The sequence below is a fragment of the Culicoides brevitarsis genome, chromosome 1 (assembly GCF_036172545.1).
Source record: "Culicoides brevitarsis isolate CSIRO-B50_1 chromosome 1, AGI_CSIRO_Cbre_v1, whole genome shotgun sequence".
Taxonomy (NCBI): domain Eukaryota; kingdom Metazoa; phylum Arthropoda; class Insecta; order Diptera; family Ceratopogonidae; genus Culicoides; species Culicoides brevitarsis.
Window position 1 is genome coordinate 44,723,555 of NC_087085.1, and position 27,533 is coordinate 44,751,087.

The window sequence follows — 27,533 nt, forward strand, 5'->3', positions numbered from 1 at the left end:
CCAAACGCTGATTTTTTTGTTTCGTCAAATATCGACCCAATATGAACAAAAATCATTTTTAGAATGAATATTTATTCAATTTTAGGCTTAAAACTGGTCAAAAAATGACATGTAAAAAAATCAGCGTTTTTACTTCCAAACGCTGATTTTTTTGTTTCGTCAAATATCGACCCAATATGAACAAAAATCATCTTTAGAATGAATATTTATTCAATTTTAGGCTTAAAACTGGTCAAAAAATGACATGTAAAAAAATCAGCGTTTTTACTTCCAAACGCTGATTTTTTTGTTTCGTCAAATATCGACCCAATATGAACAAAAATCATTTTTAGAATGAATATTTATTCAATTTTAGGCTTAAAACTGGTCAAAAAATGACATGTAAAAAATCAGCGTTTTTACTTCCAAACGCTGATTTTTTTGTTTCGTCAAATATCGACCCAATATGAACAGAAATGAACTTTAGAATGAATATTTATTCAATTTTAGGCTTAAAAGTGATCAAAAAATGACATGTAAAAAAATAAGCGTTTTTACTTCAAAACACTGATTTTTTTGTTACGTCAAATATCGACCCAATATGAACAGAAATGAACTTTAGAATGAATGATTTATTCAATTTTAGATTAAAACTTGATTGAAAAATTTCATGACCGTTTTTCTTCTTTTCGAGGAGTAAGAAAATGTGAAATTAGGGGTACAAAATTATGAAATATATGCATTTCAATGGAAAGTCTGTAGTTGATAAAAAGTTCGGAAAATTGAAATGAGGAGTATGAAATTGTAAAGTGAGGACAACAATAAAGATATGTATGTAATATCGAAATGCGGTATAGTATGTCGTTCTTTAGACGACTACTTTTTCTATTTTTTTTTAATAAAATTAAATTTTCAGAATACTTTGTTGAAGATTTTGTGATAAAAAAATTTTAATTCTTTTTTCTTAATCTTTTTTTTATGAATTCTTAAATTCAAAAATTATTTTGAAGCTGATTTTTAAAAATTTTAGAATTTAAAATATTTCAATTAAATATTTAAATATTTTTTTTAATATTTTTTAAATATTTTAATTTTAATTTAATATTTTTTTCAAATTTTAACTTAAATTAAAACAAATTATTTTTTTATGAAAAAAATTAAAATTTTTTGCAAAAAGTGAATTTTTTACATTAGAACAATGTAATAATGAAGATTTCGTCGGCATTGTAACTATATTTTATGACATAAGTCGCTCGTGAAAAACACCATCTGTCCAAGGATTAAAATTGAACTCATTTTCTTTCTTCTTTTACATTTTGCCAATTATTATTTTTTTGCTGTTTTTTTAAGTAATTTCTTTCTAGGAACGTTCGTCGTTACGATTTATATCCTAAGCCGATTTGCAAATTTATAATTGCTCTCGCCTAATATATTCATATTTTCTTTCATGCGAAAAACATTTTTTTTATTACTAAAGCAGCACCACACACTAAAAATGTGAGTCAATCCTTCAGCGAACGGCAATCAAAAATACAACGAAACATCAGATAATAAACTTTTATAGCGTTAAAAATGAAATATTACAAATATCAAACGTTAGCAAGTTACGGCAATTGATAATAATAACACAAAATAGACGGAAGAACGATATAAAACATTAGTTTATTGCAGTTTTTCGTATCGAACGCGAAATATAACAACATAGTCGACAACACAAAAAGGGGGTAAGAAAGTTTTCTTCTTCTTTATTTTTTTTTTATTTTTTTATAAAAGGTATAAAAATATCGAAACAAAGTCGCTATGTAATTTAATTAATTGAATAGTGATAAAAAAAAAGACGCCGGCGGAACAAGTCTCGGAAAATAACCGCAAAAAAATCGATCCCATGAGCGTTGACCAACAAAAAAAAACTTTATGATTCAAATTTTACGGTCAAAATACTTTCAAATCATCAAAAATTAGTATATGAAGAACACATAATTTGAAAATTGTTGGTGTAAAATTTACGTTTTATCGCACAAGATGATCATCGTGATAAGTTTTTTTCTTATTTTGCCGCGCGCACGTAATACTAATGAAAGTAAAACATTATTTTATGATGTCAAAAAATGAAACACGTTGTGAAAAAAAATTACAGCTGAAACAAAAACACGTGTTTTTCCTCTTTTTCTTTTTACATGTATGATTACATCCGTGTATATTTTAATGTTTTCGCATTGAAATGAAATTTTTTTTTTCTTTTGAAAAAGAAACATTGCGATTGAAGTAATTGTGGGTTTGAAACAAAAATACGACAGAATTTCAATTAAAAAGCAATTCGAAGAAAATCGTCTATGTTTTGAGAATTTTTAATTGATTGTGCGAATCGTAGCGAAAATAAATTATTATTGCTTGAAAAATTGTTTTTCACGATGAAAAATTATAATTTTAATGAACATTTTTGGGGAGAAAACTCCTTTATGAAGTTCATTTTATGTTGAAAATACGTACGACTTCCCATATAACGAATTGGTTTGTGTTCAGGAAATATTCCATTATATAATTAGATTTTTCGTCCCAGTGCATATTTTAAGTTATTACAGTATTATATACTCGACATTTGTCCCAGTTGGCATTTTAAAATATTTGTCCCAATGCATAATTAAAAATTTTGACCCAATGCATAATTGAAAATTTTTACCCAATGCATAATTGAAAATTTTTACCCAAAACACAATTAAAAATTTCGCCCCAGTTGACATTTTGAAATTCTTATCCCAATTCACATTAAATACGTTTGTCCTATATATATTTTGCCATATAGCGAAAATAAAGGTTGCTGTATAACGAATTTTACGAGCAGGGTTAGATACCAAAAAGAAGATGTTTCACGAAGATGTTCTCGTAGCGGCTATCATCACGTTGACGTTTGCGTCCTCCAGTTAATGTGGCTGAAGCGAATGTGGGATAGATCTCGCTGATCTCGAATTGCATCTAATTTAGATGCGAAATCAATCAAATGATCTTCAACAAACTTTGAGTCCGCGGGGCTGTTCTTCAGGTCTTTGGTTATGTTTTTCGGCTTCTAGCTCAGTAATCTTTCCGTTTATGTACGCGATTGCCAATTGTCTGGAAGGATGATTTGCGGGAACTTCGAGTAGGCGGTGTTAAATTTTGATTTTTTTGGACGACGAATTCCTTTTGTTATTGGCGTGGTCATTACTGTAAAAAAAAATATTTTAAAAAAATAAAAAAAAAATATTTAAAAATATTTTTCCAAAAAAAGGTTGCTGTTTAACAAATTTTACGATTTGAGCCGGGTTAGATATCAAAAATGTGCATTGGGACAAATGTATTTAATGTGAATTGGGGTAAAAATTTCAAAATGTCAATTGGGGCGAAAAATTATGAATTAACATTGAGTCAAAGTTTTTAAATGTGTTTTGGGTAAAAAATTTAAATTATGCATAGGGTTAAAAATCTTGAATGTGCATTGGGACAAATATTTTAAAATGTCAACTGGGGCAAATGTCGAGTGTATAATACTTTAAAAAGTTAAAATATGCACTGGGAAGAAAAATCCAGTTGTATCGTGAACACAAACCGATTCATTAAATAGAAAGTTGTACGTATTTTTTTACATTTCTGATGAAAATTACATCCTTGATTACTTTTTGAAGCAATTTTCTTGCAGTTCCCACGCAATTTTAATTAGGATGGCATCATCGTCATACTTTCTTCATTTTCATGATGGAAATTGCTCACAAAGCACGGAACACTTAAAAATATTATTTACTAAAGTTATTATTGTTTGCGAGTCTCCATTAAAGAAAAAAAAAATAACTGTCGCCAGATTTGATGTGCTTAAATGCCTTGAATTATGAAATATATTGTTTCACGTATGCAGCAAAAGAGTTCTTTATTTTTTTTTTGTTTCCTTTAAAAAAATTCATAAAAAAATAGAAAAAATATTAAAGAAAGGAAATGCTTTTAACATCCTTGCTTTGACGTACCTTCTCGACAATACGATGTGAGGTTTCTTTATTTTTATATTTTAATTTTTCGTTTCGTCTTTGTTTATTTTATTTGAAAAACACATGCAATGACAATGCATACACTTATTTTTCTTGTATTTTTTTTTCCTTGCAGCTACTTAATGTTTAAATACGAAAATAATACGTTCGCGGTTAAGCATTTCCACATTAAACCCATAAATTTTGCAGCAAAATGTCGAGAAGCATAAATTTGAGTAACTTCGTAAATGGACGGCAAATCCAGACTAAAATTTCAGACAAATTCTGATTTATTGAACGGGAATCCAGTTGTTATCAGACAGCGATAATCTCCGTCGTTTGACATGTAAAAATAATCGAAACATTTCAATCAAAGTACCATTAATTTTATTCAATCATAGAGTAAATTTGTCTCGTTTCTCGCATTCGTTCGACGAAAAACATATCCATATGTCGCGTGATAGATTTGACGGGAGTAAATGTGGCAAATAAATGATAGTTAATCAATATGTCACGCGTGGAATATCGAAAATCGCACGAATTGTGCGAAAAAAAAAATTAAAGATATTTCATTAAAAGCGACGCGATTTTGTCGTCTTGTTAAATTTCTTATCAAGAACTTGTCAGATCGGATGCATTTTAATGTCAATTATCAGTTGTATGTTAACTTAATATGCTTGAACAATTGTCTTTAATAAATGCAGTCACAATGAAAAGTTATAATTATGTTGATGATGCAACGATAACAATTGCATAAGTTATTGTTTAGTGTTTAGCGGGATGAATTATAATAATATAAAGCAGAAAATGACAATTAAAATTATCAAATTATAGAAATTTAATTGGAAGAGTTTTCAACTAATTTTTCGTAAAAATGTGAATTAAAATATTTTATTTAAAAAATTTAATTAAAAAAAAAATTTCAGCGAAAATCCTCTTATTATGAGGGCTCATGTACCCATTTTTGAAAATTGAGTTAGATCACCGTTCTCCGTCTCAAATTGAAGGTTTTGTCTTTAGAAACAACTTTTGTTTTGGACTTTTTCCAAATTTTGCGTTTTCGATGTACAGGAGCCTTTTAAAGATGTTAGCAAAAAAAAAAATTGATGAAAAAAAATTTCAGCCAAAATCCTCTTATTATGAGGGCTCATGTACCCATTTTTGAAAATTGAGTTAGATCACCGTTCTCCGTCTCAAATTGAAGGTTTTGTCTTTAGAAACAACTTTTGTTTTGGACTTTTTCCAAATTTTGCGTTTTCGATGTACAGGAGCCATTTAAAGATGTTAGCAAAAAAAAAATTGATGAAAAAAAATTTCAGCCAAAATCCTCTTATTATGAGGGCTCATGTACCCATTTTTGAAAATTGAGTTAGATCTAAACTTTAGAAACAACTTTTGTTTTGGACTTTTTCCAAATTTTGCGTTTTCGATGTACAGGAGCCTTTTAAAGATGTTAGCAAAAAAAAATTGATGAAAAAAAATTTCACCGTTCTCCGTCTCAAATTGAAGGTTTTGTCTTTAGAAACAACTTTTGTTTTGGACTTTTTCCAAATTTTGCGTTTTCGATGTACAGGAGCCTTTTAAAGATGTTAGCAAAAAAAATTGATGAAAAAAAATTTCAGCCAAAATCCTCTTATTATGAGGGCTCATGTACCCATTTTTGAAAATTGAGTTAGATCACCGTTCTCCGTCTCAAATTGAAGGTTTTGTCTTTAGAAACAACTTTTGTTTTGGACTTTTTCCAAATTTTGCGTTTTCGATGTACAGGAGCCTTTTAAAGATGTTAAAGATGTTTCAGCCAAAAAAAATGTACCCATTGATGAAAAAAAATTTCAGAAACAACAAAATCCTCTTATTATGAGGGCTCATGTACCCATTTTTGAAAATTTTAGATGAAAATTGAGTTAGATCACCGTTCTCCGTCTCAAATTGAAGGTTTTGTCTTTAGAAACAACTTTTGTTTTGGACTTTTTCCAAATTTTGCGTTTTCGATGTACAGGAGCCTTTTAAAGATGTTAGCAAAAAAAAATTGATGAAAAAAAATTTCAGCCAAAATCCTCTTATTATGAGGGCTCATGTACCCATTTTTGAAAATTGAGTTAGATCACCGTTCTCCGTCTCAAATTGAAGGTTTTGTCTTTAGAAACAACTTTTGTTTTGGACTTTTTCCAAATTTTGCGTTTTCGATGTACAGGAGCCTTTTAAAGATGTTAGCAAAAAAAAATTGATGAAAAAAAATTTCAGCCAAAATCCTCTTATTATGAGGGCTCATGTACCCATTTTTGAAAATTGAGTTAGATCACCGTTCTCCGTCTCAAATTGAAGGTTTTGTCTTTAGAAACAACTTTTGTTTTGGACTTTTTCCAAATTTTGCGTTTTCGATGTACAGGAGCCTTTTAAAGATGTTAGCAAAAAAAAATTGATGAAAAAAAATTTCAGCCAAAATCCTCTTATTATGAGGGCTCATGTACCCATTTTTGAAAATTGAGTTAGATCACCGTTCTCCGTCTCAAAATGAAGGTTTTGTCTTTAGAAACAACTTTTGTTTTGGACTTTTTCCAAATTTTGCGTTTTCGATGTACAGGAGCCTTTTAAAGATGTTAGCAAAAAAAAATTGATGAAAAAAAATTTCAGCCAAAATCCTCTTATTATGAGGGCTCATGTACCCATTTTTGAAAATTGAGTTAGATCACCGTTCTCCGTCTCAAATTGAAGGTTTTGTCTTTAGAAACAACTTTTGTTTTGGACTTTTTCCAAATTTTGCGTATTCGATGTACAGGCGCCATTTTAAGATGTTAGCGAAAAAAATGTAAATAATAATATGATAAATTTTAATTTCATTTTCTTTTCTTTTTTAAATTTCTTTTTTTTTATTATTTTTTAGATCATTTAAAAATTAAGAATAAATTTTAAAATTAAGAATTAACTGAGGTTTAATTAAAATTGGTAAGATTTTAATTTTTTTAGAATTTTACATATTATTATCTCTTACAGACTTATGTCAAGGCAACCTCAACAAGAAAGTATTATATAAGAGACATTCAACATAACGTCATCCAAATTTTCGAACTATTCGTTGCTTAAGAGTTTCAAATGCTATAAATCTCTACCTTGTGCAAAAAAACCTGAAAGAAAACGAATTGAAACTAAAATTATGCACAGTATGGAAGATTCTTCCTCATTCAAAAATACTTATTGTCTTTATGGAAAAATACTTCGTTAAATTGGGATACAAAATAATTTTATATTAAATTAAATTTTTTTTAATTTAAATTTTTTTTAATTTAAATTTTTTTTTGTTTTTTTAATATTTTAGATTTTTTTTATTTTTTAAATTATCATCAATATATATTTAATAGATTTATTAAATAAATATTTTTTATTAAATTAGAAAAAAAATCAGTTAAAATAATAATCGAAATACTCCTAATTTTAGCTCATTAACTAATCATTAATATCTGTAATAACAGTCGAAGCATTATTTAACAATCCTTTAAATTAGCAATGAAATAACAAATATTTTCTCTGACAGTTATTTTATTACACGCACTTTAATTTATTTAACGTGCATGTAAATTATATTTATGCTGCATTCCCCATTTATCAAATAGAATTTTCGATTTTCAAATCATAATAATCAAAAAATAAACGATTTACTGAGTGCTTAGCCGCTGCATATAAATTTTTTCGCATAGACACATCCATGAACAACATTCGTCGATGCGATCCACAAAAATCGGTTTAATAATCTATTGCATGTCACCTCAATTTTATATTCAATTTTGTGAAAAATAGCGAGTTATTTCCAATGGTCGAGTGTGCATCACGAACGCGAGTATATTAATAGTCGGAGTTCAATTAAAAATATCAAATGAAATAAAAACAGAAAATTAGGATGTTGATAATTAGTGACCGAATATGTGTCGCGGCATTTAGAAAATTAAAATTTTTGCACTGCGTTCCTGAAATCTGCGGGGAATCGAACACTTAACGCACATCAAAGCAATCCAATCAGTTATATAATAATAATATGGAAAATCCTTTTTCCCTCTATTAACGAGGAAATTTGCATTCTCATCTTCATGTGGTCGAGTCTCACGCATTTGATTCGAAATCAATTATTGAGGAGGTGTTGTAACTTTTATCATGCACTAAATTTCTCACTTTTGTTATAAATTTTCGTTCCTAATTGGATTATTGCCTTTCTCTCGTTCCCCCCCTTATTTCATGAAGGTAATGGGTAAACAACTTTCGGCTCATTCAAATATTACTTCTGGCAGAAAGGTTTAATTTCATTTATTTAAGCAACCGAGAGACAGTGATTTCAACGTCATAGCGCGTTACGACGAGAAAGTTATTTATTATCATGGACGAATGAGTCAAAAAGCGACTGAAAAGGCATTTACATTAATTAAAAAGATACTTAATAATAACTTTTCTTCGTCGTCATTCATTCTTTGTCGGTGCAGAAATAAATAAAGTAAAAAAAGGAAAAAACATGAAATTTGCCAAAATAAATGGATTTTGATAGAAAATCAAAATAAAAAGGAAAATTCAGACGAGTTTTCTTTTTTTCTTATTTTTGTCTGAAAAACTAAAGTTAGAAAAATTAAAATAAAAAAAAATCATTCATTCGAATTTTCTTTTTTTTGTTAATAAAACTAAATAAAGTTTTTAATAGAAAAAACATTCAAGTATATCAAATTCGTTTCAGGTCGAATAAAATATATAATATAAAAAAAAAATTTATGAAATTTTTGCAAAATTTTAAATATTAATATTAAAAAAATAAATATAAAACTTAAAAGAATAAAAAATTTTAATGAATAAAATTTTTTAAAAAATTATCGAAAATTTGATTTTAATTTTAGAATTTTTTAAACAATTTATTTATCAACTTAAATTCAAACTATATAATTTTTAAATATTTTTAAACAATTTACAATTTAATTTATCAATTTATTTAATTTAATTATTTAATTTAATTTATTTGAAAATTTTTATTTAATTTATTTTTTTATTTATTTAATCAATGAATAATTTTGAGATTAGAAATAAAAATTAAAACTTTAAAAAAAATAAAATAATTAAATAGTATTTTTTTTCTTTAAAAAGCAAAAAAAATAGAAAAAATCCTTTTTTTTAACAAAAAACAAAAATGTACTTTTATAGTTTAAAAATTTTCTTACATTTGAGATATTTTTAATTTTTTGCTTTTTTTTTTTGAAAAAAATACTATTCATTTTATTTTTTTTTAAGTAATTTTTAATTTCTAATCTCAAAATTATTAAAAAAATAAATAAAAAGAAAAATAAACTAAATAAATTAAATTAAATTAAAAATTAAATTAAAAAAAAATAAATTATTTAAATTAATTTAAAAAAAAATAAATAGGCATGCCTCTAAAAAATTTCTTAAAAAATTAAAAAATTCAAAAAAAAAAAAAAAAAAAATTTTTTAAATCAATATTTTAGCCTTATTTAACTAACATATCAAAAAAAAATCACATGTTCATAACTTTAAATTCCAAAAATTGCCATTTATCGTTCTTCCTCGAATTTTTAATTCCATGAACGTTCAAAAATAATCAAAATTTCTTTGTTATTTGTCTCATTGTTTATGCCTTTCCTAACAGCTTTATTTCCATTCATTTAACCAACCGATTAAACATTCACAGGAAAAAACAGACATCTTCGATTATCCCTTTGATTGTTAACGTAACCTTGGTCATGTTTTTTTTTTATTTATTCTCAAACAAAAAAAAAAAATTCTGCAAAGTTAGCATCCAATCAAATTTTTTCGGTTCTACAGTTTTGACAGTATTGCTTTGTAGTATCCTCTCTACAAAAAAAAATTGAACAGCATATGCTTCTGGATGATGTAATCATAATCAACATCATCATTCAATAGACAATAAATTTTTCAGATATATAGCGCCGCCGCTTATGTTCACTACTCTGCTCCTCTCTGTGATGTTGTTATGAAACATAAGTAATTGAAAAATAAAATTGAATGCAATGCAGATACAATACAGGCCCCGGTTCGGAGGAAAATTGCATTCGTCCATTTTCCACATGGTACGTCGTCGTGTTTATGAATGAAACGACAAAACAGGAAATATTATTGGCGCGCCAATCCGCAACGCGCATGACAAGTTGGCGTAACTTTACGAAGGCACATCGTCGGCACGTACGGAAGCAACAGAAGTGAAATGTTAAAAGTAAAAACATTACTCAGTTGTTTACTGATTGTCGCACGGAACAGTTGAAAAATTGTCGCTCGCATGGAAATCCTCGTTAATGGTCCTTTTTCTTCATTTTCTTCGTTTTTTGTTCGCAAGTGACATGAAAATTTTCTAAAAATAAAAAAAATTAAATTAAGTGTTAAAATAATTTTCCGAATGACGACACTTGGTTAAATGAATAAATAAAAGTAACCACCGACAAACCATGTTTTTATTGCGGTAACACACACACACAAACACACAAAAGGATTATTCACAAGTGATTTTATTTAATTCGATTTAAATTTAACAATGTGTCGTCTCGTGGTGAATTAACAATCGTTCCGGCGAATAATTTATATATAAAAATAATATTTGTGTTATTTTAAACAAGCTGAAATAATGAGAATTTACAACAACATTGAAGGGTATTAAATGACAAACAAATACTACTCTGAAATCATGTTAATAATAAGTATTTAAAAAAAAAAATTTTTTTTTTCAAAAAAAAAAAATAAAAATAAATAATAATAATGAACAGTTGACTCCAGTTTCAATTTAATTTATAACGACGACATACAATTCGCAGATAAAAAAATATATATTCTTTGCCAATAAGGCGAATAAATTTAATATATCAATTTTTTGTCGCCTCCCCCTCCGATTTTGTCAAAAAAAAAAAAAATTCAGGAGAAAATATAAAAATTAAATTAAAAATGAAAATATTTTTGACATTTTTTGAATACCTATTTTTTAATAATTTATAAAATTAATTTTAATGAAATAATTTAAAATTTAAATTTAATTTATTTTATTTAATTTAATTTAAATTTATAAATTATTTAATTTATTTAAATTAAAAAATTTTATTTTTAAAAAATTATCCAAAATTTTGATTTAAATTTTACTTTTAGAATATATATAACTATTTATAATTTTATTTTAATTTTTTTTTAATTTAATTTAATTTATTTTTTTTATTTTATTTAATTATTTTATTTAATTTTTTTTAATTATTTTTTTAGGTCACGTGTTCAAAATATTTTTTTTCAAAAATTTTTATTTTTTGAGATTTTGTTTGAAATTTTTTTTCAATTTAAGTTCAAATTTTAAAATAATATTAACCAAAATTAAATAAAAGTTCAAAATATTCATAAAAATTTCAATATTATTATTATTTTTTATTTCCCTCTCATGAGGAGAAACAAAATGGGACAAAAAAATAAAAATATTAAATTTATTCGCCTTAAAATAAAAAACATTAAAAATAAATAGTTAGACATTACAAACAACTTCATTATTATTATTATTATTTTTGTTATCGAGTTACAACAAGTGTTTGTTCAACAGTGAAAATGTAATCAATCAAGTGAATTTTATGTTTGTTCGTTAAATTAATTCAACATTTTTTCGATTTTAATTGGAAAAACATTGCATGCTCTCTGATACATCAGCAATAAATTATAATTTTTACCCGAATTATTTGCGAAAAATAAAATAAACATAAAAAATAAATGAAATTAAAATAATATAAACATTTCCTTGCAAGATTGAAAGCAAAGGAAACAACAATTATTTTATTATTATTACTTTTGTCTTTACTCATCAAAAAAAAATAAAATAAATAAGAAAAAAAGTTATGAATATTTATAAAAAAAAATTTAAAAGAAAAGAAAAAAAGTGAAATAATTAAAAAAATAATAGTATATATTTTATTATTATTACAGATAAATAAATCAAAAAATAAATAATTATCAGAAAATACAAAAAAATCAAAAATATGAGTGGAAAATTTAGTGTTGTGCTCATTTTGTACGTTTATTCGGTATTGAGTGCGGTTTCGACAGACATACCAGGTATTTAAAAAGCTCCTTTGAACTTTATTTATTTATATATTTATTTTTGTGTTAATGTCAAAAGATTATAAAGCACTGTGAAAGATCAAGTGCGTGAATGTCAATAACATATATATTTGAAAATGAACGTGAAAATTAGTTTTGTAGCATCGAGAATTTCAAAATCACATATAAAGGAAGAATTGCTTGAGGGTTGTCTGAGTTTATTGAACATATATAACATTTTTATTATTTATGGATTTTCGTTTTTAATCCTTTCTTTGTTTGTGATTTTAGAGTTTTGTATTGAATTTTATTTGTGGATGATATTTTTGTATATGATATAAAATATTATACATTTATATGATAAATTTTTAATATTTTTTTAATATATTTTTTAATATTTATTATTTAATTTTTTATTTATTTTTTAATTTTTATTATTAATTTTTTTTTATTTTAATTTTTTTAAAATTATTTTTATTTTTACTTTTTTTTAAATTTTTTAATTAATTTTTAATATTTTTCATATATCATATTAAATTTTTTAATATCATTTTTTAATATATTTTATGAGAAAAATCGATTAAATTAATAATTTAACATTTTTTTTTAATTCTAATTAAAAATTTATTTAAAAAAATTTATAATTTGTACTTTAAAAAGTATGTTATATAATTGTTAATAATAATTAGAGTAAAAAAATTTTGAAACAAAAAAAATTATAACAAAACATTTTTAAGGATGTAACAGAAACTTTCCCACACAAAAAAAAATATTATTACAAAACAAACTTTTTTTTTTGTTCTCGGTAACAATATACTACAAAATTTACGATGAATTTTTAACAAAAATATCGAAAGTAGGTGTAAATCGAGCAGTAAAGTAACGAATATTCAATACCATCGACTGAACTATGTAAACAAACAAAAATATCTAAAATTCATGTACGAATGGTCAATAAAACGGTTTGCTGGCGGCTGTCAAGGAACTTTCAACTTATCATTTATTTGTTAGTTAGGTATACCTCCTCGACACACACTCGCAAAGCAAAATTGTTGAATTTTTAATTGAAAATTGAATTTATTGATAGAGAGTGAGCAACAATAGACAGTTTTTTCATTATTTTATCTGAACTCAGTTGATGAAGAGACAAAAAGTTGAGAATTCACATGACTTTTGGTCATTTCGCATATGAAATGAAGTTGTTTGCAGCTCGGATATGTCATTGATGAATTTATTATTCTTCAATTTACAACATATAATTTATTGCTCAACATACAATTACAAATTTCGTCTTACAAAGCTGGCTGTATATTTAGGAGGATAAGAAAACATTCCTATCTCCGCTTTCATTTTGATAGAATGGAAAAAGGTTTATGCAGGGATGGAGTTAAAGTTGTTTTTTGGGCAAAATGTTTTTCAAAATTTTAATTTTACAAAATATAAATAAATAATAATAATTTGCTTGGTTTGAATTAATTGGAATAAAATTTAAACTTTTGTTTTATTAAGTTTAAAAAAATATATATTTTTAAAATTTTTAAAAAATTATATTAAAATTTGATTTTTGATATTAATAATTAAATTATTAAATTAAAAATTTTATTACCTAATTTTTTTTTAATAAATTAAATTATAATTAAAAATTTTTTACTAAAAATTAGTAATATTAAAATTAAAAAAAATTTTTTTTTAAATTTTAAAAAAATTATTAAATTAATTTTTATTTTAAAAAAAAATTAGCTTATTTTTTTTTTAAAATTTTTTATTTTCAAAATTTAAAAATTTTAGCATTATATTATATTAACCTTAAATTTCAAAAAAATAATTTTGATTCACAAATATAAAAATAAAATTAAAATTTAAATTGAAAAAAAAAAATTTTTTAGAAATTTAAAAAAATTATTTGAAATTAAAAAGATTTTAATTGTAATTTTTTTTTACAAATTTTAAATAATTAATTAAATTATTTATTTAAAAAAAAATTTTTAAATTTTCAAAATATAAAAAAATGTCAAATTTTAAAAGTATTTAAAAATATTAAAAAAATAAAAAAAAAAAAAAAAAAAAAAATTAAATTAAAAAAAATATTTAATTTCAAAATTTTTGGAAAATTCTTCAAAAAAAATTTTTTTTTTGTTAAAAATTCATGGCCTTTTTAAAAGAATTACCTCGAATTCCGTCACTTTGTACATAGAGCATATTCTAACATAAATTATTTATATTGTAATTTGATAACGAGAAGTAATAACAATAAAACAATGAGCAATTTAGGCAAGTGCGGATTTTAACTGAGAGTAATTTGTGTTAATTTGCATAAATTTCCGAGAGTAAATTAGATTCTCGTCAAAAATTATAAAGAAATAAACAAAATTTTATTCACTCACCTGTTCACGAAAAATGCTTAAAATAGTCCTTTATTGATTTACACAGACGACGACTCGAATGCAGCACGAGACACCGAAAAGCGCTATTTTGTACGTTTCATGCCATAAACCGCACATCAAAAATGCATAATTTGAGGCATCAATGTCCTCTGACAATATGAAATAATAATAATAGTGCACACACACAAAAATCACACATTGCATGCGAATCATAGATCAACGACACTCGAAAAAAAAAATATTTATTGAACAATTGAATGCCGCGCGGCAAAAATGATTTTGTGTCTTTTTTTTTGAAGTACAGTGCAGTGCAGGGTCATTCGTGTATTTTTGTAAATATTTCAATTGTCAACAAGGAGAAAATTACAAAAAAAAAAGAATTTTATGCAGAAACTGCCAATCAATTTATTACATTTTTTTTTCGATTTTATTGCGACACGTACCACGTGTCATTCGCAAAAAAGAGTGAATTTGATTAAAATTGATTCGATCACGAGGTTCAAGACCTTTATGCTAATTTTTACACGCATCCAATAAGCGGTTAGGCACATTTTTTGATAGAATTTGCTATTTTTGAATTTTCACCGTCTCTTTGAGAGAATTAGAAGAATGTAACGCGCTCAAATAATTTCTGTGAAATTTTCGGAAAATAGTTTAAAACTACCCTCGCGGTATATTGAATAAATTTTTGTATAATTAATTAAAAACTTGATCATTATATTCAAACAAAAAACAATTTTTAGGGGTGAACTTTTTACAGGTGAACGCTTAAAAGGACATTTTCAAAAAAAAATATGCAAATTTATTATTTTTCCTTTTTTGGCACAAAGTAAAGAAAGCGAAAAAGGATTTTAATCCATCCGTGGAGCGAAAAAACATGACAAGCATTGATTTGTAAAGTGTTTCTCTTTATAGATTAATTCATTTAATTTTTTTAAACATATTTTTTTCCATTTACAGTTTGACTTGCTTGCACTATTCATTAAAGTTATTGCGTACATTGAATTAGTTTGAAAGTCTGCTTTGTGTCACTTTCTATAGGAAGTCACAATGATTCTTTGTGTAGAAAATAGATAGTATAAGATAAGGTTGATACAATTATCGAAGATGTTTAGGATTTTTTGAGTATTTCCCATACGAGTTTTGTAACGCTATAAGTCAAGTTTTAGTTTACGAATTGAATTAAGGTTTGTTGTAAATTGTTGGAATTAACTCTCAGAAGGTTTATGTAAAGAAAAAATTTCAAAAAGTATGTGAAAATTCGTGAAAAATTGCAAAAATGTGATTTAATGTTCATTGCATACCTTCAGAAGTAAAAATTTAATATGAGAATTTTAAGAATTTCTTTTAAAATTTCGAAAAAAATTATTTTAAAATTAATTAAAAATTCAATTTTATTTTATTTTGAATTTTAAAAAATAAAGTAAAACTGAAAACTCAATAAAAAATTGCAAAAAATATATTTGAGCTTCATTGCATACTAAAGGAGCAAAATTGTATGTTGAAAAAAAGTGTTAGAAAAAATTTCATGTTAATTTAAAAATTAAAAAAATTTCGATAAAATGTGTTTAGAACTGATTTAGAAGGAAATTCGAAAAATTTTCAAATAAAAAAAAATGAACAACTCAAGAAAATTGAAAAAATATCATTCAAGCTTGATTGCATACAGGAGTTAAAATTTATTATAAAAATTTCAATATATTTTTCTAAAATTTCAGGAAAAAATATATTTATAAGAAAATTAAAAGCACATTTTTCAAAAAATAAAAAAAATAATTTTAAAATTAAATAAAAATTGCAAAAATAAAATTTAAGCTTCATTGCATACCATTAAGGGTAAAAATTAATAAAAAAATTTTAAAAATTCATTAAAAATTTAAAAAAATTTAAAAAAAAACATTGCAAAAATAATATTTGAGCTTTATTGCATACTAAAAGGAGCAAAATTATATATGTTAAAAAATAATTTTAAGAAAAAAATTTCATGTTAATTTTTTTTTAATTTTAAAAATTTAAAGAAATTTTAATAAAATAAATTTAGAAGGAAATTTGGAATAATTTTTAAATAAAAAAAATAAAAACTGAAGAAAAATCGAAAAAATAATATTCAATCTTGATTGCATACTTAAAGGAGCAAATTTAATTTGTTAAGAAAAAAATCATAACACTTTAAAAAATTTTATCGCCCTTTTTAACTACATATAAAGTTGTACATGCCACGGACAAGGAGATGAAAATTGTGTCATTTTTATTAAATTTTACGCAAACTTTTTCCATTAAGTGATTAAGGAAGGCGATCCAAGATATTCTATAAATTTTTACTACAATTCAATTTTCTTCATACCTCCCCTACATACATTGTTAAGAAGAAGAAAAGTTGCTTCTTACACGCGAAAACGATCCAATCAACAAGCCAACTAATAAATTTGTGTAGGAGATGATTTATGAGGAAAATTGACACCGCGTCTTGTGTTTTCATGTAAATTAATGAATTGCCAATTCGGCGGATATTCTTTCAAAAAAAATAAATATTTTTGTTCATAAAACTTTAATTCTATCCATAAAATAAATAAACAGTCCATTTTTGCAATCAAATGAGCAAATGCATGTCCGTATATTTGAATGATCTCTCAAAATGAAATAAAAATAAAAAAAACAAACCTAGCCAAAAAGTTTCGCATCAAACATGCAAGCAAACTACGAGCAAGGAAATGACTCTAAACATCAATTTTAAAGCATTTCGACATATTTATACCGTCCATTCAAGGTTGTTCCAATCTATTTAATGGATATATATTTGAAAAAAATAGCGAAACGAGTGACCTGGGCGCCATCCATTAATGGCGTCGGAAGTTTAGGGGAGGATGGGGTCCATTCAAAAAAATTTTTTTCAAATTTGTACTAAATTAATTTTTTTTTTCAGTGAGATGGGGGAGGGGTTCATGTTAAAAAAAAACTTAGGGGAGGATGGGGTCCATTCAAATGATTTTGTTTTTCCAAATTTTTGACGAGTTTCCATTGAAATTTGAACTAATATTAAAAATTTCCTTTTCAGGGGGGAGGGGGCATGTAAAAAAAATACGTGATAAATTAGAGAAGAGGGGGTGAATTTCAAAAGTTTGCGATTACAGGGGAGGCTGGGGTCAAAAAATGCCCCATTTTATCCGACGCCATTAATGGATGGCGCCTTTAGCGATTTTCATGGACAAAAATCCACGTTTGGAGCAATTTTAAAATGAAAACTCCTCGTCCTTAAAAACGAATCAAATATTTGCATTTATGAAATTACGAAACATTGTAAAGAGTTCATAAAAAGGGGATTTGATTTGAAAAAAAAAGTCTGAATATATTTTCTTTTTATTATTATTTATTTTCAGTTGATCCGACGTTCAATGCACCAATAGGTGAGTCATCATCATCCAAAAATCGAAAAAAAAATTTAATTTAATTTTTTTTTCTCGAAGCTAATGTGACAGTCGCTGTCGGAAGAGAAGCAATATTAACATGTATCGTCACAGATTTGGGTTCTTATAAGGTAACTATGACCTTTGTTTTACTTTGTTTTGATTGCTCGCCAATTAAGTTTGCGCAGACTTCAAAAAAAAAAAGAAATCACGACGTAATAATAATAATTATTTTAAGAACCGACACGAAAGTGTTGTAATCCGTTTTTAAACACATGTAATAAGAATGCCACTTGTACAATGACTCTCTTAATTTACCCTCCTTTCGTGGCATTCCTTCGACAACAAAAAAAAATCTGTACGATTGTAATGTGATATTTTCCCCATAAAATGCACACATAAAGAAAACCAGCAAAAAATAAATCTAATTCCTTTTGTTTTTCACTCTTTTTCTTCTTTTTTTATGTACAAAAAAAAATAATTTTAATTCCAAACGAAAAAAAAAAAAAATAAAATTCAACGACAATTATATGACAGGTAGCGTGGCTGCGTGTAGATACACAAACAATTTTAACAATACAAAATCATGTAATTACCAAGAATCATCGTGTTGGCGTCACATTTACGGAAAATAAGACGTGGCAATTACGTATTAAGGATATTCGGGAGTCAGACAAGGGTTGGTACATGTGTCAAATAAATACAGATCCGATGAAAAGTAAGTTAATTTTTTTTTCCTGCATGTTTTTCTGACAACTATCCAACAAAAAAAATGAGGATTGATTTGCTTTAATATTTAATTTCGCAAATATATTTTAGTGAAAATGATATTTGACCATGTGCATTTTCGTTTCAGGTCAAATGGGGTATTTGGAAGTTGTTGGTAAGTACCTAAAAAAAATACATAAAACATTTTAACGGTCTCACAAATTGCTTTCGATTGTGAAATGAACCTTTTTGTGGAGACATTACATTTTTAGTTTTGTTTTTGCTGTGAAAATTGTTTGATGGAAGTCTGTCTGTTAAGCGAAGTTTAAATTTTTGAAAATTTATGTAACGCTTTGAATTAAAATTTAAATTGAAAAATCTTTTCTCAGTTAATTCTAAAATATAGTTTTTGATTATAAGAAGGTTTATCAATCGTAAATTATCAAAAACAGTCTATGGAAATTGGTGAAAAATGCGAAAGTTATGTGTAAAGTTCATTGCATACCTTCAACGTATCTTTTTAAAATTTTCTTTCAATTTTTTTTTTTTTGAAATTTTGATATCAAAATAATTTTTTGTTGAAAAAATTGAAATTTTAGTTTTTAAATGCATATTAAATTAATTTAATAATGAATTAAAAAATTATCGAAAATTTATTTTTTTTAAGTTGAATTAATTGCATAGTTTAAAGCATAAAAAACAATTTTAAGAATTTTTCTTATTTTTTTTAAATTTTGAAGAACGAAAAAAAAATTTTATTGTCTAAAAAAATTAAAATTTTAGCTTTTCGAAAATTTAATTTTTTTGAATTGAATTAATTGCATAGTTTAAAGCATAAAAAAACAATTTTAAGAATTTTTCTTATTTTTTTAAATTTTGAAGGACGAAAAAAAAATAAAAAAATATTTTGTCTAATTAAAATTTTAGCTTTTAAATGCATTTTAAAATAATTCAATAAATAATTTAAAAATTATCAAAAATTTATTTTTATCAAAATTGAATTCATTGCATAATGTAAGGCATAAAAAATAATTATTACGTATTTTTATTTTAATTATTAAAAATTTTTAATAATAATTTTTAGAAATTTTTAAAAATTCGAATTAAATCTAATTTTAATTCTAAAAAAAATCAAAATAAAAAATTGACAAAGCGCTCTTGTCTTTAAAAAAAATAATTGAATTGTTTTCCCGAAAATGCCTTAAAACGTTTTTATTATTATAATATTTATTTTATTATAATAATAGAGCATTCAAAGACCCTCGAAATAAAAAAGCTAATCATTTTTCGTTATAGTATTAAGTCACGACAGTTTTATTTTGACACAATTTCCATGTTATTACGTACACATCAAAATAGTTATTTGGAAAATTGAGTAACCTTTTTTTGTTGTTTTTTATTATTTTCGTTTTAAAATGTTCATTGCTAATTCAGAGCAATTTCATCGGCTTAACTGCAACTCTGCATTATTATCCTTCATGTCCTGTTGCTCTACTTCCTCTTGTCTCGTTTTTCTCTTTTTCTGCTCGACGAGATGGACAAAAACATCTGGTCGATAGTAGAAAAATAGCAAAACTTGTGACACGAGTACACTTGTCATTTATATTCACATTACCTGCGTGTTTTCGTGTCTCCGCAAACAAACTTTTCATCATCATCATCGTCATTCACACACTTTCTTTTTATTATTGCATCAGTTTCGCCGGATATATTGGATTACCCGACGAGCACGGATATGGTTGTGCGCGAAGGCACGAACGTTACTTTACGATGCGTTGCAACGGGCTCGCCAGCCCCGCACATTTTGTGGCGTCGAGAGAATGGCGAAACAATTACGCTGCCAAATGGCGTAGAAGGTAAGCGATATAAATATTTAAAAAAAAAAACAAATATAAAGGTGATATTTACTCTTTTTTTATAACCTGAGTGCATTCGGAAATAAAATTTACTTGACATGTCTTCGTCTTTTTTTTACATTTCGCGCGTGTTGTATTTTTTTATGTCTTCTACACATTACTCATGAATGCAAAATGAGTTAACATCCCCCCGTTTTTTGACACTGCTCGTCATAAAAGGGGTTGAGAATATCTTAAGTCAAAAGTAAAAGTTTTTTTTTAAATTTTTCTAAAGTATAAATTATAAAAAAATATATTTATATAAAAAAAAAAACAAGTAAAAAAAATCAAAATTATATTTTAAAAATTTAAATTAATTTAAATTAAATTGATTTATAATTAATTTTTTTATTTAATTAATTAATTAAATTATTAAAAAAAAATTATTTTAAATTTTTTGTTAACTCAAAATTAAATGAGAAGAAATTTTCAAATTCAAAATTTATTGAAAAAAAATCTTAAAAATCGTTTTAAAAGAAAATTTTTATTAAATTTTATTTTTTTTTAATTTTTTTTTTTATTTTAAGAAAAAATTTCGAGGTATTGAATAAAAAAAAATAAATAAAATAAAAAATAAAATAAAATAAAAAAATTCATAAATATAATAGTTTTTCGCCAAAAATTAGTCTCCAAGGCAAAAATGAAAATTTATTAAGATTTAATTTAATAAAAAAAAAATATTTTTTTAAAAAATTTAGTATAAATAAAAAAAATAATTAAAAATTAAAATTAAAAAAAAAATTGAAAATTAAAATTAATTTAAAATTAAAATTAATTAAAAATTAAAATAAATTAATTAAAAATTAAAATAAATTAAATTTTAAAAATTAAAATTTAAAAATTATATTGCATTTATTCAATTCTTGAATTTTAAATTTAATTTTTAAAAATTTTTGTTTTATTATTTTATTTACTTTTTTATTTTATTTATTATTATTTTTTTGTTTTATTTATTTATTTTTTTTTTTTTAAAAATTAATTTTTAATTTTTCTTAATTTGACTTTTAAGAAAAATAAGTTTTTACTTTTAACTTTTTCTCAAGCAAAAGCTTCAATTTTTTTCTTTTTGACTAAAAGTATTTCGAACCCTTGTCATCCTTGTCAAAACAACAACTTACCAAGATTAAATTGATCGCAAATTGCATTCCCCTTTCGAATAAATGCGTTCGGTCGAAATGAAACAAAGCAATTGTCATCGACAAACACGATGCCGAGTTCTTTAATTGATTAGCAATCTCTTGATACTTTGATTAATTTGTTCCTTTGATCTTTGTCGTTCCATGCCATGCTTCATCATTACGAAAAACAACAAAGTGGCTAGCGTTGAGGGATCAACCTTTACAATTCCACGTGTAAACCGAGGACATATGGGTCCATATTTTTGCATAGGTAACGAACCGAATTCACATCTCATTCATCTCAATTGATATTTTTCATCATTTTTAGCATCAAATGGTGTGCCGCCAACCGTAAGCAAGCGCGTCATGTTAATAGTTCATTGTGAGTATCCGCGAGAGTAATTACCTGTCAAATCATGTCGATTACATGAAATTATGATAATTTGCATGATAAGCCAAAGAATTTCAACCTGGCGTCTCCATCTAACCAATAAATCTCTAAATTTTAATTTATTGCAGTTCCGCCGATGATATCTGTGCCGAATCAGCTCGTTGGCGCCGTCGAAGGGCAACGCATCGTGCTCGAATGCTATTCCGAGGCATATCCAAAATCAATTAATTATTGGACGAGAGATAAAGGTGACATTGTGCCAATTGTATCGCAAGGTAAGTAAATCAGCGTTTTCGACATTTTAACCGCAAACACACACAGAGCAGCAAAATTTAGACGTCGACGCACGTTCCGAATGTAAATTTTATTTATGAAACTGTCATTGTTTCTGGCAAATTAATTCAATCTTGAATTTTGATAACCAGACATTGCAGAGAATTATTCCTGTCTTGATTACCATCGGTGACAAATTACAAAAGATATGCAGACAATTTCTCTCGTGTACCTATGAAGCTAAAGATTAGATATGATTTTCTCTGTGAAAAGGTAAATAATTAATGGAATGTTGTTGAAGGACAGGAAACTCTCAAAACTCATCTTCATGAAAGAGCAAACGAATTATTGACGAACTAAGAAGCTCTAATTGTCTCTGTTCTGTACAAAGTTCAAATATTTGTTGAGCAAATATGATGTTTTGCACATATGTAATTTACGAGAAAATTAAGCTAAAATATGCAGAATTCAAACAGAGGATCAATTATAAAACTATTTTTAGATAACATTTTAACAAATAAATCAATATGAAGTGATTCCAAGAATTCTTTAATGGATGACATTATTTTAAACTTAATAAATGACAATTTTTTAATTCAATTTGCTAAATACTCATTCTCAGAAATGTAAAAAAAAAAAATAATTTAATTTAAAAATTTAATTTCATGTGTGTGGTTTGCTGTCTTTAAGCATTCGAAATATGTTGATTACAGGAAAATTCGTGATAGCTCGACGTTTTTAATGAACTTTTTTTAACCTTTAAAAATTTTTGGGAAAGTTTACAAATTTTATAATTTTTAAGTTCAGAATTAAATTTTTAAATTTTTTTCATATATATTTTTTCTTATGATCCTAAAAATATGAAAATAAATTAAATAATAAAAAAAATAATTTGAGTCATTTTTTAATAAGTTTTTCAAAAAAACTTTTTTTAAATACTAAATTCGTAAAATTTACATTTTTTTATTGAATTATTTTCATCATTAAAGAAGTAAAAAAAATATTTACGAAAATGACTCTTGATCTTGAATGATTTTTTTACTAAATAAAAGAGAAAATTAATTTAATTTTTGTAATGATAATCAATTTAAAAATCAAAAATTATTTTTTTATTAAAAAATTTAAAAGCTCTTATTGCTTTATTTTTTTTTTCATTTGAATTTAAAAATAAAAAAAAATTATATTTTTAAAATCCTTCGAAAGATTTTCACTAAAATTATTACTTTTAATATAAGATTTTTTATTTAAAATTGTTTGAAAGTAAAAATTTAAACATACTAATTTTTTTTTAAATTCTTAAAAATTCTTGAAACATAAAAAAATTAGTACCTAATGAAATTAAAACAATTTTTTCAAAAATTAAATTCATTTAAAAAATTTTTTTTTTAATTGAAAAAAAAAATTAAAAGGTAAATATTTAAATATTTTTTTTTAATTAAAAATGAAAAAAAAAATAAAAAGAAATTTTAATTCTTTTTAATTAAAAATTAAATAAAAATAAATTAAATTTCAAGTCAAATAATTATAAAAATTTCTATTGCAAAAATTAAAATTTTTCAAAATTATTTCTTCTTCTTCTTCTTTAAGCCAAAAAATATATATTTTATGCGAGATAACACATCGCACACACACACTTTTCATATATATTTGCATTATTTATGATTTTCTTGGAAAATTGCTGTATACAAAACGGGAGCGCAACATAATAATAATAATATTAAAGCAAACACTCTCAAGAGAGAGATATACTAAATGATTGAGGTTATTATGTAAACACTTATCTCATTGTTCCTGTGTCAAGTGTAATCCTTTAAATTTCACTAATTGAAATTCATATCACATCAACATACACTTTTTCAAGACAAAAGCAAGATAATTACACAGAAGACATTGGAAAATATTTCATTTAATTAGGTCGCTCTCCAAATCAAGTTTTAATGGCAAAAGCAACACCTTTCACGGGCAAAATGCGATGATTTGCCGTCAAGCATGAAAATCAATGATGTAAAAATGAGTGAGACGGTAATTGTGTATCAATAAACCGAACAAGGGCTTTACAAACAAAAGCAACATTATTATCATATAATTTATAGTGCGACCATATTTCACTTTCCTTTCGATAATAAAAATATAATAGAGGGAAAAATATGGCTTTGTAGTCTCGTGATGCGTAACGCATAACATTTTCACGCTTTTATTAACAGGAATAACAAATGCCAAGTGTTTGTCGATGATGATAGTAATAAGTTTTCGTTTTTTCTTTGTTTTTAGGCGGAAAATTCGAGCCAAAACTCGTGGATGACAAAAACAAAGTTATCATGCGACTTGTTATAAATCACGTTAGTTCGGCAGACTTTGGCAGCTACAAATGCATAGCGAAGAATTCTTTGGGTAAGAATTTTTAACAAGTTTCAATTATTCACATTATTATTAAATTTCTTTGTTTGAACATGTCTGGCTATTGAACATTATAGGAGATACCGATGGCACAATAAAGTTATATAGTATGTACTTTTTACAACATATTTTGTTATTATTAATAATATTAGATGTATGGGGTAGACAAAAAGTTGTCAGAAATCAATCGGTCATATTTTTTAATTTTTTTACATTTACAAAAAAAAATAAAATATTTTTTTAAATTATTTCAATGAATAAATTTAGAAAAAAATAAAATAAATTTTTTTAAGAACCAAAAATTATTATTTTTATCAAAAAAGACCTTTTTAACATAGTTTTTTTTTTTAATTATTTAATTAAAATAAATGAATTATATTATTTTACTTATATACAATAAAATTTTACCAAAGTAAAAAATAAATCAAAAATTATTATTTTTTTATGATTAATTTTTACTTTGATTAAAAAATTAATTTCATTGAATTTAAATAAAATAAATTAATTCATTTAATTTAATTAATTTATTAAAAAATTGCTACTTTGTCAAAAAGTCTTATTTTAAGAAAATAAATAAATTTTTGGCCTTAAAAAATTTATTTTACTTTTTTTCTAAATTTATTCATTGAATTTAAGTATAAATTTTAATTAAAATAATTAAAAAATTATTATAATTATTTTTTTAATGTAAAAAAAATATAACCGATTGATTTCTGACAACTTTTTGTCCATCCCATACATCTAATATTATTATTACAACAACATGTGATAGTTTTGTTTATTTTTCGTTACTTTTGAAATTTATTCAAATTTATAAAGTATTAATTATCATAAAATATGTTAATAATGTATATTGAACAGTTACTATAGGAAACATAATATTTCTTTTTTCTTTATAAAAATCAAACAGAAATTCCCCATACAACACTTAATTCCCTGGATCCATTCAGCGAATTACATAAAAAAGGTAATTTTCCATTCGAATCATAATTCCGCGTAGAAAAGCTTTTATTTATGATTTTTTTTTTGTTTTTTATAGAATATCATTATCATTAGCGAAATATTATTTTTATAAACAAAGAACATAATCTTTGAACACTTAACTTCATTAGATTTTTAATCTCATTTTTTCTTCAGGTAAATCGAGAAAAGAAGGTAATTATTTTGATTCTAACAATGATATAGTAGATGATGACCTCGTAAATACAAATAAACGGAAAGGTAACATTTTAGTTTTTCCTCTTTAAGAAATTATTATTGTTTATTACCAAAATATTAATAAACATATATTTTTACAGATTTAATGATTGACGGACCGGATGGCGATGATTATGTCAATTCCGCATCAAATGTTAATTTTGGTTGTAGTTTAGCTGTTATTTATAGTTGTATGTTATATTCAATAATATCAATACAATTGAGGAATGTACTTTAAAAGATAGTTAAAAATTAAAAGTAGTTATAATAAAAATAGGAAAAAATAATTATAAATTTAAGTAAAAATCTAATTATTAAAGTTAGCAGCTTCGTTAATAAATTAATAAATAAAAAAATAGCTTATGATATAAAATTTAAAATATTAATATGAAATCCAGGAAAATTTTTAACAAAACTAAAAAAGACTGCTTTAGAATTAGTATGCAAAAATTATATCTTTTATTGTTTCAATCGAATACATTCCTTCTGTGGCGGACAAAATTAAATTTTTCTATATTATAAGTATATTATATGTATATAATTTGTATATTATATGTATATTATATAAATATGATATGTATATAATATACATATAATTTTTATATATTTTTTTTCATACTAAATATCGAAAATTTAAGCATTAATTGATAAAAAAATAACTCAATAAGAGTATTTTTGTTTAATTTATAGAACTTAAACTTCGATTTATGCACAAATTTTTAATATTTAGTATGAAAAAAATATACATAAAAATTATATGTATATTACATACATATTATTAAATAATATAATATACAAATAAATACATATAATATAAAAATTATATATAATTATTATACAAACTATATATAATAATATAGAAAAATTTGATTTTGTCCGCAGCTTCCATAAAAATAAATATCTTCTCCATGAAATTCAATGAAACTCCTACCTAAGTTATTTTTGATTGTTGTAAATAATAAAAAATAATAAATTAAATTAATATTAAAAAATTTACTTACGTTTTTTTAATATATATGTTAAATATATATGATTACAGGTGAGTTAAATAAAAACAAAATATTATTTAAATACGATATCATTTTATTTATTTTATTATTTAGTTTAATTTTCCAATTTAATATTTTTTTTTCTTTACACAATTAATTACTTGATTGATAATTATTATTTATTATTTTAATAATAGTAATAATAATTATTATTATATATATTATCGCTACGTATATATTTTAGTTTTTTAGTGTGTTGTTTATTTATTAATATTATGCCGATCGACGAAGACAAAGTCTTCAATATAATTGAATATAAGAACATTCTTTTATTTATTTATTTTTTTTTTTATAAATAACTCGACTTGATTAATTCTTGACTTGTAAAATTGTATAATAAAAAAGGAACGTAATTTAAGTGTAAATAACTTTTTTTTTGTATGCCATGTTTTTCGATGAAACATTTTATTTTATTTTTAATATAATTAATTAGAATATTATTATTTATCTAAAAATATACATATTTTTTTTTGGTACATCAATTCGAGGTTTATCATTAATTCTTTTAAGTTATATATTTTTGTAAGACAGATTGTTTAGTATTTAGAGTCAAATATATAATTAATATAACAGTTATAATGAAAATAAAAAATTGTATATAAATAACAATAAAAATAATAATTTTTTTTTATTTGATTAATTTAAGTTTTTTTTTTTTTTTGTTTTAAGTAAGAATGTTCGA

General features: G+C 24.2%; 1 protein-coding gene across 1 annotated transcript in view; it reads left to right on the forward strand.

Moving 5' to 3' along the window:
• LOC134837923 (neurotrimin-like) overlaps positions 1 to 26,040 on the forward strand; it is a 29,629-nt gene extending 3,589 nt beyond the window's left edge. Inside the window, exons 2-14 of the mRNA XM_063853318.1 lie at positions 17,797 to 17,823; positions 17,884 to 17,954; positions 18,361 to 18,541; positions 18,680 to 18,706; positions 20,229 to 20,387; positions 21,741 to 21,815; positions 21,873 to 21,926; positions 22,064 to 22,210; positions 24,480 to 24,599; positions 24,683 to 24,712; positions 25,516 to 25,572; positions 25,743 to 25,826; positions 25,904 to 26,040. Coding sequence (XP_063709388.1) covers positions 17,797 to 17,823; positions 17,884 to 17,954; positions 18,361 to 18,541; positions 18,680 to 18,706; positions 20,229 to 20,387; positions 21,741 to 21,815; positions 21,873 to 21,926; positions 22,064 to 22,210; positions 24,480 to 24,599; positions 24,683 to 24,712; positions 25,516 to 25,572; positions 25,743 to 25,826; positions 25,904 to 26,040 — 1,169 coding nt within the window. The remainder of the gene's footprint in view (positions 1 to 17,796; positions 17,824 to 17,883; positions 17,955 to 18,360; positions 18,542 to 18,679; positions 18,707 to 20,228; positions 20,388 to 21,740; positions 21,816 to 21,872; positions 21,927 to 22,063; positions 22,211 to 24,479; positions 24,600 to 24,682; positions 24,713 to 25,515; positions 25,573 to 25,742; positions 25,827 to 25,903) is intronic.
• The last annotated feature ends 1,493 nt before the right edge of the window (positions 26,041 to 27,533 follow it).